This window comes from Oncorhynchus kisutch, linkage group LG1 (assembly GCF_002021735.2).
Source record: "Oncorhynchus kisutch isolate 150728-3 linkage group LG1, Okis_V2, whole genome shotgun sequence".
In the NCBI taxonomy this organism is placed as follows: domain Eukaryota; kingdom Metazoa; phylum Chordata; class Actinopteri; order Salmoniformes; family Salmonidae; genus Oncorhynchus; species Oncorhynchus kisutch.
Genome location: NC_034174.2, coordinates 57059473 through 57078867, shown reverse-complemented (window position 1 = coordinate 57078867; position 19395 = coordinate 57059473). Strand labels below are relative to the sequence as shown.

At 45.3% G+C, this 19395-nt stretch overlaps 1 protein-coding gene across 2 annotated transcripts in view; it reads left to right on the top strand.

The window, feature by feature from the left end:
• The window catches only part of rbl1 (retinoblastoma-like 1 (p107)), a 49043-nt gene that overhangs the window by 2492 nt on the left and 27156 nt on the right, over nt 1-19395 (top strand). For both annotated transcript variants that reach the window (XM_031827392.1, XM_020483246.2), the window contains exons 2-5: nt 9400-9533; nt 11538-11738; nt 15492-15556; nt 15679-15807. In XM_031827392.1, coding sequence (XP_031683252.1) covers nt 9400-9533; nt 11538-11738; nt 15492-15556; nt 15679-15807 — 529 coding nt within the window. The remainder of the gene's footprint in view (nt 1-9399; nt 9534-11537; nt 11739-15491; nt 15557-15678; nt 15808-19395) is intronic.

The window sequence follows — 19395 nt, the reverse complement described above, 5'->3', positions numbered from 1 at the left end:
AATACTCCATGTAATTGTGAATCGATTCTCAATTGCAGTACGGTTCTATAAACAAATCCTTCTACATTCATATCACTTCAAAGATAATTTCACAACTTCAAAATGCGCACTTACTGTATGTACACTGCTTTAGCTGGTTTTAACCAACAATTTATATATACAACAGATGACTGATAGGGGGCGCTGTGTACTGAACCTCCATCTTGGCACGTCACCTCCTTTTCCAAAACGGAAGCTATAGAAATGCATTTATTAATGTCTCCGTTTGTTTTTCCCCCATGTATTATATTAGACAATATTAATGCAGATTTTTCTATTGTTGTGAGTTTAACATAAAACTACAAAATAACATGTTTAATACGTTTTTTATGGCAAATTTTACTGTCCCCACTACAACAAAAACATACTTCTATACATGTACATTTGTCCTTGAAACCTTTAGGCCTAATTTGAAATGCTGTAGAATTCCAATGGTGGGTAGCAACGTGTAAGAGTAAATGTATAATTATTTAATTAATTGATTTGGCCAAGTGCGACTGCGGTCTCTGCTTAGCAGCGGTGTCAGCTCAGTTTGGCAGCTACACGAGTGGGAGATGCCCGTTTTTTTCTGGAGTTTTCTTGGAAGATCACTCCGACACACGCTGCAGTGCTGTCGTTCAACAGCAGATGAGGCGCTGTAAGCCACTGATTTGTCATTCCCACTCGCCAAATGGACTCCTGCTTGCAACAAGTTCAGACTGAGCTCAATTGTCATGAAAAGTCAATACATCGATGAGTTTCTCTTTCATACACGCTTTGAGAATCAACAAGGAGCTCCTTCAATGTGTTTTGTGCGGGGAAGTGCTTAGTAAGGAGTCAATCAAAACAAACAAATTCATATAACGACACGTCCCGACCAAACATCCACAGCATGGCAGTATACCTAAGGAATTCTTTCAGAACAGGTCAGAGTGTTTCAGGAAACATTGCTTCGACAGTGGAAAAGTAAGTCGGCCAGCAAGGTATTGTTATTTTATAAAAGACGATAAGCAGAAATAAGGGAGTACTATCTCATAGTAGTATGAGTTTCTCTTTCAAACAATCCCCTGGCATTGTACACAGCTAATAGCTAATGTTTGCCAAAGCAAGTTAGCTAGCTACTGATAGGTTTGCACTAAGTAACAGTACAGACGAAGATGAAAAATCCAGGCCTACTGTACACATTACTGTAGAAGTTCTTATTGAAAACAAGTCTAGGTTGTAACCATTGCTGTTAAAGTACAAGCCATTTTTATGGCCATTACGAGCGGCGCTTCTGGATGAGCGTTTTCTTGTTTGCTTATGTCCTTAGTTGGTTGAGTGTGGTCTTAATGCCAGCATCGGTCTATAATATAAATGAATAATATAAACTCAGCAAAAAAAGAGATCCCCTTTTCAGGACCTTGTCTTTCAAAGATAATTTGTAATAATCCACATCACAGATCTTCATTGTAAGTGGTTTAAACGCTGTTTCCCATGCTTGTTCAATGACCCATAAATAATTCATGATCATGTACCTGTGGAACGGTCATTAGGACACTAACAGCTTACAGGCGGTAGGCAATTAAGGTCACAGTTATGAAAACTTACTACTGACTCTTTAAACCAGGCATGCTGCAAGAAGGCATGAGGACTGCAGATGTGGCCAGGGCAATAAATCGCAATGTCTCTACTGTAAGACGCCTAATACAGAGCTACAGGGAGACGGGATGTACAGCTGATCGTCCTCGCAGTGGCAAACCACGTGTAACAACACCTGCACAGGATCGGTAGATACGAACATCACACCTGCAGGACAGGTACAGGACGGCAACAACAACTGCCCGAGTTGCACCAGGAATGCACAATCCGTCCATCAGTGCTCAGACTCTCCGCAACAGGCTGAGAGAGTCTGGTATGAGGGCTTGTATGTCTGTTGTAAGGCAGGTCCTCACCAGACATCACTGGCAACAACGTCGCATATGGGCACAAATCCGTCGTCGCTGGACCAGACAGGACTGGGAAAAGTGCTCTTCTCTGATGAGTCACGGTTTTGTCTCACCAGGGGTGATGGTCGGATTCACGTTTATCGTCGAAGAAATGTCCTGGTTTTTGAAAGAAAAGAAGAGAATTGTCCTTTTTTAAAATAACATCAAATTGATCAGATACAGTGTAGACATTGTTAATGTTGTAAATTACTTGTTGCTAGAAATGGCAGATTTTCAATTCTGTTGAATTGGGGATCGTTTAACCCAAATATGCCACAAGACCTAGAATTGCCATGTGTATCCCACAAAAAAGGTTAACTGTTATAAGCTAAATTTGTTTAAGCTAAATTCCCGGGTTTAACCTCCCACGGAAAATTTCCCGGAAAGTTTCCATCCTTTTGCAACCCAAGGCCTACAGCTCGATGGTGGTTATATAATTCTGCTATACTAAGCCTACTACTGACATTTACATTACTTATTATTATACTGAATGATCATAATAGTAATAATAGTAATAATAACAACAAGGCGATCAAGGGGAGGGCTGCTATAATTTTCCTGACAATTTGGAATAGTGTAAGCACTACTACATTATTATACCTGCTGGTCTAAATGAAAAAAACTATAAAGCCTTTATTACAGCATAGCATAAAAATTTCACGTTTTTTTATTTTTTTATTTTATTTATCTTGAGGCTTGGTGCTCACTGAATCAGGAGGCTATCAACCAAACACTCAAACAGGCAACAGAAGCAGGATCTGTTTTATTTCTGTAGATAAACGGACCAGTCAAAAGTTTAGAAACACCTACTCATTCTGGGGGTTTTCTTTTTTATATTTTCTACATTGTCAAATAATAGTGAAGACCTCAGCTATGAAATAACACATGGAATTATGTAGTAACTGAAAAAGTGTTAACCTCTCTAGGGTATGTGGGACGCTAGCGTCCCTCTGGCCAACATCCAGTGAGATTGCAGAGCGCCAAATTCAAATACAGAAATGCTCATTATAAAAATTCAGAAAACAAAACGTATTTTACATTAAAGATTAACTTCTTGTTAATCCAACCACGGTGTCAGATTTATAAAATGCTTTTTGGCGAAAGCATACCTTTTTATTTATTTTTATTTGACCTTTAACTAGGCAAGTCGGTCAAGAACAAATTCTTATTTTCAATGACGGCCTAGGAACAGTGGGTTAACTGCCTGTTCAGGGGCAGAACGACAGATTTGTACCTTGTCAGCTCAGGGGTTTGAACTTGCAACCTTCCGGTTACTAGTCCAACGCTCTAACCAGTAGGCTACCTAGCCCAGAACATAGCCCAGTTGACAAATGATTACAAACAGTAACCAGCCAAGCAGAAGCGTTACAAAACTCAGAAAGAGAAAATTAAATCCCTTAACTTTGATGATCTTCATATGGTGGCACTCAGAAGACATTCATTTACTCAATAAATGTTCCCTTTGTTTGATAAAGTCTCTATATCCAAAAACCTTGGCAGTGTAGACTACCAATGATTTGAAGAGAATAAACGGTTGGTCCTTCTTGAATTCACCTTCTTAGATACAGAATAGCTACTCCACCATAAACTTAAATGTTCAGAGATTTTCTTTTGTCTTCAACGTCGTGTTGCATTTCGGGGTCATGACAAGTCGTATACCTCAGGCTGCAGCGCGTGGTCAACTTAGTCTGCATGTAAATTCTTAACTCGCATGTTTTATGCCCTCGGGCGTTTCCGTCTTTGACATGGTCTCTGGGTTCCCTGGGGCGTATCTCGTTTCAAGGTATTATGATTTAGTAGGATCTCATTTAGACGACTAAAATCAGTCTTATCGTCACCAAAACATTCTTTCATCTGGATATTCTCTACCCAACAAAGTATGTAAACAGTACATATACATTAACTCAAGTTACAATGTTTGTCATAACATCTTTATTTAACTATTAATAACATAACAAAATCAACAATCATTTTCATATTCCATCTACCATTTGTTACCACCATTTTGTCTGATGAAATATAATGTTCCAAAGTCCATTTATTTGACCTGTATTTCCGGGCTGTAAACTCTTCCTAAGGCATACACATTCCAGTCCCTCACATTAGAGACTAGGAAGGAGTTGGGCTGCTGCCTTGTACTTTACGATGGTCGTGAGGTCATAACACCCCCCCCCCCCCCCCCCCCCCCGTCAATCCCTCTATACCTCTCCCCCTCTGCGGGAGGGAAAGATCTCTGTAGAGCTGTGAAACATTGTAAGCTGATCCTCACAGGCCAGTCATGACACAGTTGATGAGCTTATTTTGCAAGTCAGTTGTTTGAATGGAGCTAGGAGTGTGTTCATGTTTCAAACTTGTTCTCAAATGCCATTGAAATGGCAGCAGCGGTATGAGATCCAGCACATTCTTGAGCATGCAATATGGCTTTCCTCCGTACTAAATCCTCGCCGACCCACTGTGCTGTCAGACTCCGCATGCTCATGAGGCTGACATTGCTGGTCCAAATGTCAGTCGTGAAGCTAATAGCAGTGACGCCCATATCAAATCAAAATCACATTTATTTATATAGCCCTTCATACATCTGATATCTCAAAGTGCTGTACAGAAAGCCAGCCTAAAACCCCAAACAACAAGCAATGCAGGTGTAGAAGCACGGTGACTAGGAAAAACTCCCTAGAAAGGCCAAAACCTAGGAAGAAGCCTAGAGGGACCAGGCTTATGAGGGGTGGCCATAGCAGGTTGATGTGCGTTTTCAACAATACTGTGTAACTCCGGTACGGCAACGTCGGAAAAATAGTGCCTACTTGTGTACCGGGGCTCGAGGTGCTCACAACCAGTCGGCGAAGGCCAACATCATCCACGACAGAGAAGGGTTGATGAATTCTATTATCTTGGCGTTAATGGATTTGGCCTTTTCTCGCTGAAATGTTCTTAGTCTTTCAAATGACTGCTCGACTTGTTGACTGCTTAATCCACACAGCAGACATAGTGGGCTAGTGTTACGAATCCCTTTTGGCCTGACAGTCTAGGGGGGATGGTAATGAGACCCGTAACATAACTCATGCAAATTATTATTGTGACAAAGTAAAAGTGTGAACGAAATAACCACGACAACAGAAATCTACCGTCAAACTCTAGGTTTATTTATAAACACACGGTAATGGGGGGGGAAGCAGGAAAAGGGGCTGAGCTGGACCCAAGGAAAGAAACAATAAATATACAGAAACACCCCTAAGCTAGACTAGCCTACTTTAACAACAGCTAACTAACCAAAAATACAGTGGGTGGTCCGCCCAGTTCTAACTAGTGTATTTAACAAAGTTCACCTACTGGTAGTGTATGCCCATGGGCGACTTGTCTTGGTTTCCCCCTTTTCCCACCAGCAACAAACAAACACCATAACCAAAAACAATACTCACAGGTGATGACAAAGTGCTATGGAGGTGCTCAAACAAGAGAGGTTAAGACACAAAGCGAGAGTGAAACACAGAGACCTACAGACATGGCATTTACAGAGAGATTAAGCTCTAGAGCAAACAAATGATGGGGTTTTTAAACCATGGGGAAGGAACTGTGATAGGGTAGGAAATAGGAGGTGTGTCTTCTGATTGATGATTGATTGATTGGGGAGTGATGATTTTCACCTGTGAGGGGAGGAGGAGAGAAAAGAAACACAGGATACACACACACACAGACACAGGATACCTGTATCCGTAACAGCTAGGTTAGGAATGCTGTGTTGCACATGTAGCGCCGTATTGTTTTTTGTGGTGCCATTACATTGTCTACCTACGTTATATAGGTATGCACGTCAGCTTTGATATTCATTTTGCACATCGGGGGGGGGGGGGGGGTTCTACTAAGCTAAAAAAAAAAACCTTAGGGTATCAAAATTATATAGCAAAAGTATTTGAAACATTCGATTTGGCATCAATGCTATTAGGGAAAAGGAAAGGAGGATACCTTGTCAGTTGTACAACTGAATGCATTCAACTAAAATGTGTTTACCACATATAACCCAAACTCTCTGAATCAGAGAGGTGTGGGCTGCCTTAACCTCTTAAGCCTACGGGGGCGCTATTTCATTTTTGGATAAAAAGACGTTCCCATTTTAAGCGCAATATATCGTCACAAAAAGATGCTCGACTATGCATGGAATTGGTAGCTTTGGAAAGAAGACACTCTGACGTTCCCAGAACTGAAAATATTTTCACTGTGAGTGCCCCAGAACTCATGCTACAGGCGAAACCAAGATGTTTCTGCAACCAGGAAATGAACAGGATTTCTGAGGCACCGATTTGCATCATCTCCTTATATGGCTGTGAATGGGACAGGAATGAGCCTACCCTTTCTATCGTTTCCCCAAGGGGTCTGGAGCATTGTGACGTATTTGCAGGCATATCATTGGAAGATTACTAAGAGAAGATTATTAAGAGACTACATTTTCCAAGTGTCCCGCACGGTGTCCTGCGTGGAAATTGATGCGCAAAACTCAGGTGCTGGTATTTTTCCATGTGATTCAGAGAAAAACCATGCTTCCACGAACGGCATATCAATGAAGAGATATGTGAAAAAACACCTTGAGGATTGATTCAAACAACGTTTGCCATGTTTCGGTCGATATTATGGAGTTAATTCGGAAAAAAGTTTGACGTTTTGGTGACTGAATTTTCGTTTCGTTTCGGTAGCCAAATGTGTAGTAACAAAACGGAGCGATTTGTCCTACACAAAGAATCTTTCAGGAAAAACTGGACATCTGCTATGTAACAGAGTCTCCTCATTGAAACATCTGAAGTTCTTCAAAGGTAAATTATTTTATTTGATTACTTTGCTGGTTTTTGTGAAAATGTTATGTGCTAAATGCTACGCTAAATGCTACGGTAGCCATCAACACTCTTACACAAATGATTGATTTTCTATGGTTCAAAAGCATATTTTGAAAATCTGAGATGACAGTGTTGTTAAGAAAAGGCTAAGCTTGAGAGCAGGCATATTTATTTCATTTCATTTGCGATTTTGAGAAATCGTTAACGTTGCGTTATGGTAATGAGCCTGAGGGTGTAGTTACGCTACCGGATCCGGTAGCGGTAGGATCAAGAAGTTAACTTCTTGATCCTACCGATTCATGAGGCGCGAGCACTAGGTCCACACGAAAAGTCAAAAAGTTCCGTTACAGTTTGTAGAAACATGTCATACGATGTATAGAATCAATCTTTAGGATGTTTTTAACATAAATCTTCAATAATGTTCCAACCCGACAATTCCTTTGTCTTTAGAAATGCAATGGAACGCAGGTCGCGCTCACGGCCACGCGCGTGACCAGCTCATGGCCTTCTGCCAGACACCTGAAACAGCTCTCATTCACTCCCCCTTCACAGTAGAAGCCTGAAACAAGGTTCTAAAGACTGTTGACATCTAGTGGAAGCCTTAGGAAGTGCAATCGGACCAAATTTACACTATCTTAGATAGGCAAAGAGTTAAAACTACAAACCTCAGATTTCCCACTTCCTGGGTGGATTTTTTTCTCAGGTTTTTCCCTGCCATATGAATTCTGTTCTACTCACAGACATCATTCAAGCAGTTAAAAACTTCTGAGTATTTTCTACCCAAATTAATATGCATATCTTAGCTTCTGGGCCTGAGTAGTAGGCAGTTGACTCTGGGCACCTTATTCACCCAAGCTACTCAATACCTCCCCAATACCTTAACTTCTTATGGCTGTGGGGCAGTATTGAGTAGCTTGGATGAATAAGGTGCCCAAACTGCCTGCTCCTCAGTCTCAGTTGCTAATATATGCATAGTATTATTAGTATTGGATAGAAAACACTCTAAAGTTTCCAAAACGGTCTAATATTATCTGTGAGTATAACAGAACTGATATTTCAGGTGAAACCCTGAGGAAAATCAAACCAGGAAGTGGCTTCTATTTTGAAAACTCCATGTTCCATAGCCTGCCTTTGCTCCATTTAAAGGGGTATCAACCAGATTCCTTTTCCTATCGCTTCCTCAAGGTGTCAACAGTCTTTAGACATAGTTTCAGGCTTTTATTTAAAAAAATGAGCGAGAAAGATACCATTGCGTCATTGTATGGCCGGGTGCCAGCAGCGTTTTGTATGCATAACTGAATTTGGGCAGCCATTGCCTTTCCCTCTCCGACTGAAAAAGACAGTTGCGGTTGATATATTATCGATTATATATTTTAAAAACAACCTGGGGAATGATTATAAAAAAAACTTTGACATGTTTCTGTGGACATTACGGATACTATTTGGAATTTGTCTGCGCTGTCGTGACTGCTCTTTCCTGTGGATTTCTGAACATAACGCTCCAAACAAACGGAGGTATTTTGGATATAAAAATAATCTTTATGGAACAAAAGGAACAGTTATTGTGTAACTGGGAGTCTCGTGAGTGAAAACATCCGAAGATCATCAAAGGTAAACTATTCATTTGATTGCTTTTATGTTTTTCGTGACCAAAGCTACTTGATGCTAGGTGTACATAATGTTTTGTCGAGCGATCGATCGATAAACTTACACAAACGATTGGATTGCTTTCGCTGTAAAGCATATTTTCAAAATCTGACACTACAGGTGGATTAACAATAGGCTAAGCTGTGTTTTGCTATATTGCACTTGTGATTTCATGAATATAAATATTTTTTGTAATATTGTTTGAATGTGGCGCTATGCAATTCAGCGGTTGTTGATGACAATTATCACGTTAACGTTGGCCCTTCAGGGGAGGCTTGTGGGTGTCCTAGAACAAAACGTGTTTGAAACTCACCTTTCCACAGAGTGGTCTACACACTGAAATGACCCAACTGTTCGGAAGCTACAGACCAAAGTTGGCAGAAGATGCTGTACCGACTTCAGACGAGTCCCGTGGTGATTTTGGGAGTAGTAGAGCAAAACAGAGAATGCCTTCTTGTTCGTGTCATCTTTCCACATAAGGGTCATAATAGTTTCTAGGCCAAACTGTTTGCGCGCCACAGCTCTTATTGTGAGAAGACGTTTTCTTTCTTTTTTTTGGGTGGGGGGGTGTGTGTGTGTGTCTCATGGTCTGACAAACATGTGTGGATGTGGTGGATTGAGACAGCCCATGCAAAAAAATATATATATATCTAGCTTAAATAGACAGATTGATGGGGATTTTTTAAAATGTTGATTTGATTTCTGCGGGGCTGCTGAACTTGTAGAAGGGTTAAAATAGTTATAAGTAGTGATGTGGCACGCACCCCTGCAGACCCTTCTGGCTGTGGTTGCCCCCAACCCTCCAAATTTGTGTATATTCATACTTTTTTACCGTACTGAAAATCATACCGTCTGTGTTTTGAAATACCCCGATATACGGTGTAGCATAACGCACTGTGACTTACTGTCATTTTCCATACACTTCTGACTTGTCTTTCTTTCAGGGGGAAGTAGTTCATTGGCTAGCCTGCTCTCTCTATGCAGCCTGCAGAAAGGGTTCCACACCCACTGTGGGTAAGGGGGTGATGGAAGGCAACTGTGTGTCCCTGACTCGAATACTCAGGACGTCAAAACTGAGGTCAGTGATAAGAGGCTTGGTCCCCAAACCTCCCACAATTTACAGTGCCGTCAGAAAGTATTCACACCTTTTAACTTTTTACAAACTAATAAAACATGTATTGAGTCAACCCATTTTTGTTATGGCAAGCCAAAATAAGTTCAGGAATCAACATTTGCTTAACAAGTCATATGTTGCATGGACTCAGTGCAATAATAGTGTTTAGCATTACTTTTTGTATGTCTGTACCGTGCACACAATTATTTGTAAGGTCCCTCAGCCGAGCAGGGAATTTCAAACACAGATTCAACCACAAAGACCAGGGAGGATTTCCAATGCCTCGCAAATAATGACACCTATTGGTTTTTAAACTTTGGATGGTGTATCAATACACCCAATCACTACAGAGATACAGGCATCCTTCCTAACTCAGGTTGACGGAGAGGAAGGAAACCGCTCGTGGATTTCACCACGAGGCCAATGGTGACTTTGAAACAGTTAAGCGTTTTATGGCCCTGATAGGAGAACTTTGTAGTTAATCCAAAATACATAATACAAAAATTCTAGAACTTGCATCCTGTTTGCATCAACTCACTAAAGTTATACTGCAAAACATGTGGGTAAGCAATTACCTTTTTTAAATACTGATTACAAAGTGTTATGTTTGGGTCAAATTTAATACAACACATGACTAAATAATGTAATGGGTATGCTAGTAATCGTTAAGGACTGGGGAGTTTCAGGATAAGAAATAAACTGAATGGAACTAAGCACAGTCAAAATCCTAGCGGATAACCTGGTTGTCTGCTTTCCACCAGACACTTGGTGATTTAATTCACTTTTCAGCAGGACAATAACCTACAACACAAGGCCAAATCTACACTGGAGTTGCTTACCAAGAAGACAATGAATGTGGCCGAGTTAGTTTTGACTTAAATTTGCTTAAATCTATGTCAAGACTTAAATTGTTGTCTAGCAAGGATCATCAAGCAATTTGAAAGGGCTTGAATTGAGAAAATAATGGACACATTTTTTACTGTTGGGTTCTGAGAATATTAAGATATACTTAGTCATGTCACTGATGGAGATCTTAGGTTTAGAGGGTCTACACCAGAGGTTAAGGGTTATTGGAGGAAAGTATATAGTGTGTGCAACTAAGCTAGGAATGTGTTGAGTGCAGGGAAGCGAGTACATGTGGCAGGCATTTGATAAGGGGAGACGGGTGGAGATCTTAGAAACTAACAATGTCACTGAGGGATAGAGGGTAATGTATAACGTTTACATTGTCAGGATATTTTGTTATCCATCAGGGATCTTCTGGGAGGAGAAGAGAGAGAGTCTGGTATCAATAACCATGACAGCCTTAAGTTGGGGAGGAGTGAGTACTTTGGGTTAGAGGTCAGGTTAGATGAAGTGAGGAAGAACGGGTATCACTAAGGTTCTGTCTAGCAGCAGAGATGCATTGGCTGTTTAGTTGTGGTGGAGGAGGAGACACAGCCTAGGAGAAAGGGTTACATATTAGTGCTTGTGAAATTATTATTATTATAATTTTTTTGTCTGAATACAGGTGTGTCGACCCTTTGGGAAGAATTAAACTTGGTTAAGCATATCGAGTGTCTGTGAGGTTGTTTACTCTGAAAAATTAGAACCTAACAGTACAATCCATGTGTGAAAAGCTTTTTAGAGAGACTTACCTAGAAAGACTCACAGCTGTAATCACTGCCAAAGGTCATTCTAACCAGTATTGAATCCGTATCTAATGGGATATTTCTATATTTAATTTAAATAAATTTGCAAACATTTTTAAAAACATGTTTTCACTTGGTCATTATGGGTTATTGTGTTTAGATGGGTGAGACCCCCCCCCCCCCCCCCCCCAATGTAATCCATTTTTAATTCAGGCTTTAACACAACAAAATGTCTAATAAGTCAAGGGTATGAATACTTTGATGGCACTTATGTGCACTATGATTCTTTCCATAACTTCCATAAGTTAATGTAATTTATTTCATACATTGGTTTCAGTTTGATTCAGTTCTTCAACAAGATGAAGAAATGGTCGGATATGTCCAACTTATCTCAGGAATTTCGGAATCGCATGGGCCGCCTGGAGAGAACCTTTGAAGTGTCAACTGTGATCTTTCGGAAGTTTGAGCCCATATTCATGGACATGTTCCAGGATCCTCAAGGGGAGCCCCCACGACAGCCTAGAAGCAGAAAACACAGGTATAGGCCTACACCTCGCTCCCTCTCTAGCCCCATTTCCTTTTTCTGCCTCCGTCTGTCCTTCTCTTTCCCTCTGTCTCTCTGTTTGTCTGGCCCGCTCTGTCTGTCTGCCTCTTATTTTAGTTCTAAAATAAAGCAAGCCTTAAATAATTAGTTTAAATAAACTGTTCCATTTTGCGAGCCCGACAGCGAAAGCGAGCGAGCGCCCGACAGAGAAAGTGAGCGAGCGCCCGACAGAGACAGCGAGAGAGCGAGCGCCCGACAGAGACAGCGAGAGAGCGAGCGCCCGACAGAGACAGCGAGAGAGCGAGCGCTCGCTCGCTTTCTCTGTCGGGCGCTCGCTCGCTTTCTCTGTCGGGCGCTCGCTCGCTTTCTCTGTCGGGCGCTCGCTCGCTTTCTCTGTCGGGCGCTCGCTCGCTTTCTCTGTCGGGCAATCGCTCGCTTTCTCTGTCGGGCAATCGCTCGCTTTCTCTGTCGGCAATCGCTCGCTTTCTCTGTCGGGCGCTCGCTCGCTTTCTCTGTCGGGCGCTCGCTCGCAGTCTCTGTCTGTCTGTTGGGCGCTCGCTCTCAGTCTCTGTCTGTCGGGCGCTCGCTCGCTGTCTCTGTCTGTCGGGCGCTCGCTCGCTGTCTCTGTCTGTCGGGCGCTCGCTCGCTGTCTCTGTCTGTCGGGCGCTCGCTCGCTGTCTCTGTCTGTCTGTCGGGCGGGCGATCGCTCGCTTTCTCTGTCGGGCGCGCGATCGCTCGCTTTCTCTGTCGGGCGCGCGATCGCTCGCTTTCTCTGTCGGGCACTCGCTCGCAGTCTCTGTCTGTCTGTTGGGCGCTCGCTCTCTCGCAGTCTCTGTCTGTCTGTCGGGCGGGCGATCGCTCGCTTTCTCTGTCGGGCGCGCGATCGCTCGCTTTCTCTGTCGGGCGCGCGATCGCTCGCTTTCTCTGTCGGGCACTCGCTCGCAGTCTCTGTCTGTCTGTTGGGCGCTCGCTCTCTCGCAGTCTCTGTCTGTCCGGCGCTCACTCTCTCGCAGTCTTTGTCTGTCGGGCGATCGCTCGCTTTCTCTGTCGGGCACTCGCTCTCTCGCAGTCTTTGTCTGTCGGGCGCTCGCTCGCTTTCTCTGTCGGGCGCTCGCTCGCTGTCTCTGTCGGGCGCTCGCTCGCTGTCTCTGTCGGGCGCTCGCTCGCTGTCTCTGTCGGGCGCTCGCTCGCTGTCTCTGTCGGGCGCTCGCTCGCTGTCTCTGTCGGGCGCTCGCTCGCTGTCTCTGTCGGGCGCTCGCTCGCTGTCTCGGGCGGGCGCTCGCTCGCTGTCTCTGTCGGGCGCTCGCTCGCTGTCTCTGTCGGGCGCTCGCTCGCTGTCTCTGTCGGGCGCTCGCTCGCTGTCTCTGTCGGTCGGGCGCTCGCTCGCTTTCTCTGTCGGGCGCTCGCTCGCTTTCTCTGTCGGGCGCTCGCTCGCTTTCTCTGTCGGGCGCTCGCTCGCTTTCTCTGTCGGGCGATCGCTCGCTTTCTCTGTCGGGCGATCGCTCGCTTTCTCTGTCGGGCGCTCGCTCGCTTTCTCTGTCGGGCGCTCGCTCGCAGTCTCTGTCTGTCTGTTGGGCGCTCGCTCTCAGTCTCTGTCTGTCGGGCGCTCGCTCGCTGTCTCTGTCTGTCGGGCGCTCGCTCGCTGTCTCAGTCTGTCGGGCGCTCGCTCGCTGTCTCTGTCTGTCGGGCGCTCGCTCGCTGTCTCTGTCTGTCGGGCGCTCGCTCGCTGTCTCTGTCTGTCGGGCGCTCGCTCGCTGTCTCTGTCTGTCGGGCGCTCGCTCGCTGTCTCTGTCTGTCTGTCTGTCGGGCGGGCGATCGCTCGCTTTCTCTGTCGGGCGCGCGATCGCTCGCTTTCTCTGTCGGGCGCGCGATCGCTCGCTTTCTCTGTCGGGCACTCGCTCGCAGTCTCTGTCGGGCGCTCGCTCGCTGTCTCTGTCGGGCGCTCGCTCGCTGTCTCTGTCGGGCGCTCGCTCGCTGTCTCTGTCGGGTGCTCGCTCGCTGTCTCTGTCGGGCGCTCGCTCGCTGTCTCGGGCGGGCGCTCGCTCGCTGTCTCTGTCGGGCGGGCGCTCGCTGTCTCTGTCGGGCGCTCGCTCGCTGTCTCTGTCGGGCGGGCGCTCGCTCGCTGTCTCTGTCGGGCGGGCGATCGCTCGCTTTCTCTGTCGGGCGCTCGCTCGCAGTCTCTGTCGGGCGCTCGCTCGCAGTCTCTGTCTGTCTGTTGGGCGCTCGCTCTCTCGCAGTCTTTGTCTGTCGGGCGATCGCTCGCTTTCTCTGTCGGGCGCTGTCTCTGTCGCTCGCTCACTGTCTGTCGGGCGCTCGCTCTCTCGCAGTCTCTGTCTGTCGGGCGCTCGCTTTCTCTGTCAGGCGATCGCTCGCTTTCTGTCGGGCGCTCGCAGTCTCTGTCTCTGTCTGTCGGGCGCTCGCTCGCTGTCTCTGTCTGTCTGTCTGTCTGTCGGGCGGGCGATCGCTCGCTTTCTCTGTCGGGCGCGCGATCGCTCGCTTTCTCTGTCGGGCACTCGCTCGCAGTCTCTGTCTGTCTGTTGGGCGCTCGCTCTCTCGCAGTCTCTGTCTGTCGGGCGCTCACTCTCTCGCAGTCTTTGTCTGTCGGGCGATCGCTCGCTTTCTCTGTCGGGCACTCGCTCTCTCGCAGTCTTTGTCTGTCGGGCGCTCGCAGTCTTTGTCTGTCGGGCGCTCGCTTTCTCTGTCGGGCGCTCGCTCGCTGTCTCTGTCGGGCGCTCGCTCGCTGTCTCTGTCGGGCGCTCGCTCGCTGTCTCTGTCGGGCGCTCGCTCGCTGTCTCTGTCGGGCGCTCGCTCGCTGTCTCTGTCGGGCGCTCGCTCGCTGTCTCTGTCGGGCGCTCGCTCGCTGTCTCTGTCTGTCGGGCGATCGCTCGCTTTCTCTGTCGGGCATTGTCTCTGTCGCTCGCTTTCTCTGTCGGGCATTGTCTCTGTCGCTCGCTCACTGTCTGTCGGGCGCTCGCTCTCTCGCAGTCTGTCTGTCGGGCGCTCGCTTTCTCTGTCAGGCGATCGCTCGCTTTCTGTCGGGCGCTCGCTCGCAGTCTCTGTCTGTCGGGCGCTCGCTTTCTCTGTCGGGCGATCGCTCGCTTTCTCTGTCGGGCGATCGCTCGCTTTCTCTGTCGGGCGCTCGCTCGCTGGCTCTGTCGGGCGCTCGCTGTCTCTGTCGGGCGCTCGCTCGCTGTCTCTGTCGGGCGCTCGCTCTCTGTCGGGGCGCTCGCTCGCTGTCTCTGTCGGGGGCTCGCTCGCTGTCTCTGTCTGTCTGTTGGGCGCTCGCTCTCTCGCAGTCTTTGTCTGTCGGGCGATCGCTCGCTTTCTCTGTCGGGCACTCGCTCTCTCGCAGTCTTTGTCTGTCGGGCGCTCGCTCGCCGTCTGTCGGGCGCTCGCTCGCCGTCTGTCGGGCACTCGCTCGCCATCTGTCGGGCACTCGCTCGCTTTCTCTGTCGGGCGCTCGCTCGCTTTCTCTGTCGGGCGCTCGCTCGCTTTCTCTGTCGGGCGCTCGCTCGCTTTCTCTGTCGGGCGCTCGCTCGCTGGCTCTGTCGGGCGCTCGCTCGCTGTCTCTGTCGGGCGCTCGCTCGCTGTCTCTGTCGGGGGCTCGCTCGCTGTCTGTCAGTCACTCTCTCTTTACCAAAGATCTCATCACTTTTGAAATATTAATTGCATGTTTCAGACGATTGCATGAAATGCTACCTATGACATCTCATAACGGAAACCCTATCTCCCCTCTCACTATGTTAGGCGCCTGCCCTGTCACGTCAGCGATGTATTCAAATTCTGCTGGACCCTGTTTGTGTACACTAAAGGTAAGCTAGGAAATGTAATCAGTTTTCTTTAGCATGTTTTAACCATTGTGGGAAATTCTGTTTAATTTAACCCAATGCATTCAGCCCACCTATTAGTGACATAATCTACTCCCCGATTGTAGGAAATTTCCGTATGATTGGCGATGACTTGGTGAACTCATACCACCTCCTGCTCTGCTGCTTGGACTTGGTGTTTGGAAATGCCCTGCTATGCTCCAACAGGAAAGACCTTGTCAACCCACTTTTCAAAGGTAGCAAGCTGTAATTGACGTAAAAGTAGGAATGGACGAAATGGCAAATAAATAACATTTTTCATTCGATAATGATAATTATCACGATATTAAACAAATAATGTTTAAAAGGTGCATATCCGCTTCAGACTCAAGAATGCCTGAACAAACCAAAGGCTTTAATGTTTCTTATTGTCAGACAAATAACATTTAACTGTAAACCCTTAAAAGTTATGAATAATAAATAAAAAAATATGCATAAACTGTTAGCCAAATGGCACATAACAGTTGAAGTTGGGGTAGTTGTTGTCTTAGAAGTTACAAGCAAGAAAGACAAGTCTGTCTATGGTTTCTGGCTTTAAATCTGCCCTATGGCAGGTCACTATGTTGTCACCTGTGCTAAAAACACACTCTCGGGGGGAGCTGGTCGCAGGAATGCCCAGGTAGCACTTTGCCAGGTGGCTGACTTTGGGAAAGCTTTTTTTGGTGGATCTTCCACCAGTCCAGTGGATTGATTTCACTGTCAGCATCAGGAGACAGAAGGTAGCAGCTGAGTTCCTTTTCTACCAGCTGGATTTCAGTAAGACCTGTGGTGGTGGAGCATGGATTTTATTTTTTTACTGCCCAGTTACTTTCTCTTTTTAGCTGTCAGTTGTGGTGAAGCAGCAGTAACATCTCCCTGTGCTGGGCTTGGGTTTTCATGTCCCTCATTGATCATCTCTGAGACAGCTCTTGCTTTTATGTGGCCCACCACCTCCTCTTTGATGTAATGTGTTTTAAATCAAGGGTCGACCAACGAGGCAATGTCCAGGAGGTCATCTGTGGCTAGGTCATCATATTTCTCATTCAGATAGTCCATGACTATTGTTTTGATGGTTTGGGTGAGCTCTGTTTCCTCATCAGGTTTCGTGTCCTCTGTATTGAATAGGTGTAGTACTGGCTTCAGGTAAGACACACTGACATAAGACTCACCAGACAGAGCATTTGTGATTTCTAGGAGTGGGGTCAATGCCTGGTTGATGGACTCAAGAACACCTACAGTTGAAGTCAGAAGTTTACATAAACCTTAGCCAAATACATTTAAACTCAGTTTTTCACCATTCCTGACATGTAATCCTAGTAAAATTCCCTGTCTTAGGTCAATTAGGATCACCACTTTATTTTAAGAATTGGAAATATCAGAATATATAATAATATAATATATAATAAATCACTACTAATAATATAATCAAACACTTTTGCAAGGAGTTTTAGTTAATTAATAATATATTATAATATAGTAGTGATTTATTTCAGCTGATTTTAATTTCATCACATTCCCAGTGTGTCAGAAGTTAACATGCACTCAAATTAGTATTTGGTAACATTGCCTTTAAATTGTTTAACTTGGGTCAAACGTTTCAGGTAGCCTTCCACAAGCTTCCCACAATAAGTTGGGTGAATTTTGGCCCATTCTTCCTGTCAGAGCTGGTGTAACCGACTCAGGATTGTAGGCCTCCTTGCTCGCACATGCTTTTTCAGTTCTGCCCACAAATTTTCGATGGGATTAAGGTCAAGGCTTTGTGATGGCCACTCCAATACCTTGACTTTGTTGTCCTTAAGACCTTTTTCCACAACTTTGGAAGTATGCTTGGGGTCATTGTCCATTCGGAAGACCCATTTGCGACTAAGCTTTAACTGATGTCTTGAGATGTTGCTTCAATATATCCAAATTTTTACCTCCCTCATGATGCCATCTATTTTGTGCACCTGTCCCTCCTGCAGCAAAGCACCCCCACAACATGATGCTGCCACCCCCGTGCTTCACGGTTGGGATTGTGTTCTTCGGCAGGCAAGCCTCCCTATTTTCCATCCAAACATAACGATGGTCATTATGGCCAAACAGTTCTATTTTTGTTTCATCAGACCAGAGGACATTACTCCAACAAGTATGATATTTGTCCCCATGTGCAGTTGCAAACCGTAGTCTGGCTTTTTTTATGGCAGTTCTGGAGCAGTGGCTTCTTCCTTGCTGATCAGCCTTTCAGGTTATGTCGACATAGAACTCCTTTTACTGTGGATATAGATACTTTTGTAACTGTTTCCTACAGCATCTTCACAAGGTCGTTTGCTGCTGTTCTGGGATTGATTTGCACTTTTCACACCAAGATACGTTCATCTCTGGGAGACAGAACGCAGAACTCCTTCTTGAGCGGTATGACGGCTGCATGGTCACATGGTGTTTATACTTGCGTACTATTGTTTGTACAGATGAACGTTGTACCTTCAGGCATTTGGAAATTGCTCCCAGGGATGAAACGGACTTGTGGAGGGCAAAAAAAAAATATATGTCTTGGCTGATTACTTTTGATTTTCCCATGATGTCAAGCAAAGGGGGACTGAGTTTGAAGGTAGGCCGTGAAATATATCCACAGGTACACCTCCAATTGACTCAAATGATGTCAATTAGCCTATCAGAAGCTTCTAACGCCATGACATCATTTTCTGGAATTTTCCAAGCTACAGTGCCTTGCGAAAGTATTCGGCCCCCTTGAACTTTGCGACCTTTTGCCACATTTCAGGCTTCAAACATAAAGATATAAAACTGTATTTTTTTGTGAAGAATCAACAACAAGTGGGACACAATCATGAAGTGGAACGACATTTATTGGATATTTCAAACTTTTTTAACAAAAACTGAAACATTGGGTGTGGAAAATTATTCAGCCCCCTTAAATTAATACTTTGTAGCGCCACCTTTTGCTGCGATTACAGCTGTAAGTCGCTTGGGGTATGTCTCTATCAGTTTTGCACATCGAGAGACTGAAAGTTTTTCCCATTCCTCCTTGCAAAACAGCTCGAGCTCAGTGAGGTTGGATGGAGAGCATTTGTGAACAGCAGTTTCAGTTCTTTCCACAGATTCTCGATTGGATTTAGGTCTGAACTTTGACTTGGCCATTCTAACACCTGGATATGTTTATTTTTGAACCATTCCATTGTAGATTTTGCTTTATGTTTTGGATCATTGTCTTGTTGGAAGACAAATCTCCGTCCCAGTCTCAGGTCTTTTGCAGACTCCATCAGGTTCTCTTCCAGAATGGTCCTGTATTTGGCTCCATCCATCTTACCATCAATTTTAACCATCTTCCCTGTCCCTGCTGAAGAAAAGCAGGCCCAAACCATGATGCTGGCACCACCATGTTTGACAGTGGGGATGGTGTGTTCAGGGTGATGAGCTGTGTTGCTTTTACGCCAAACATAACGTTTTGCATTGTTGCCAAAAAGTTACATTTTGGTTTCATCTGACCAGAGCACCTTCTTCCACATGTTTGGTGTGTCTCCCAGGTGGCTTGTGGCAAACTTTAAACGACACTTTTTATGGATATCTTTAAGAAATGGCTTTCTTCTTGCCACTCTTCCATAAAGGCCAGATTTGTGCAATATACGACTGATTGTTGTCCTATGGACAGAGTCTCCCACCTCAGCTGTAGATCTCTGCAGTTCATCCAGAGTGATCATGGGCCTCTTGGCTGCATCTCTGATCAGTCTTCTCCTTGTATGAGCTGAAAGTTTAGAGGGACGGCCAGGTCTTGGTAGATTTTCAGTGGTCTGATACTCCCATTTCAATAT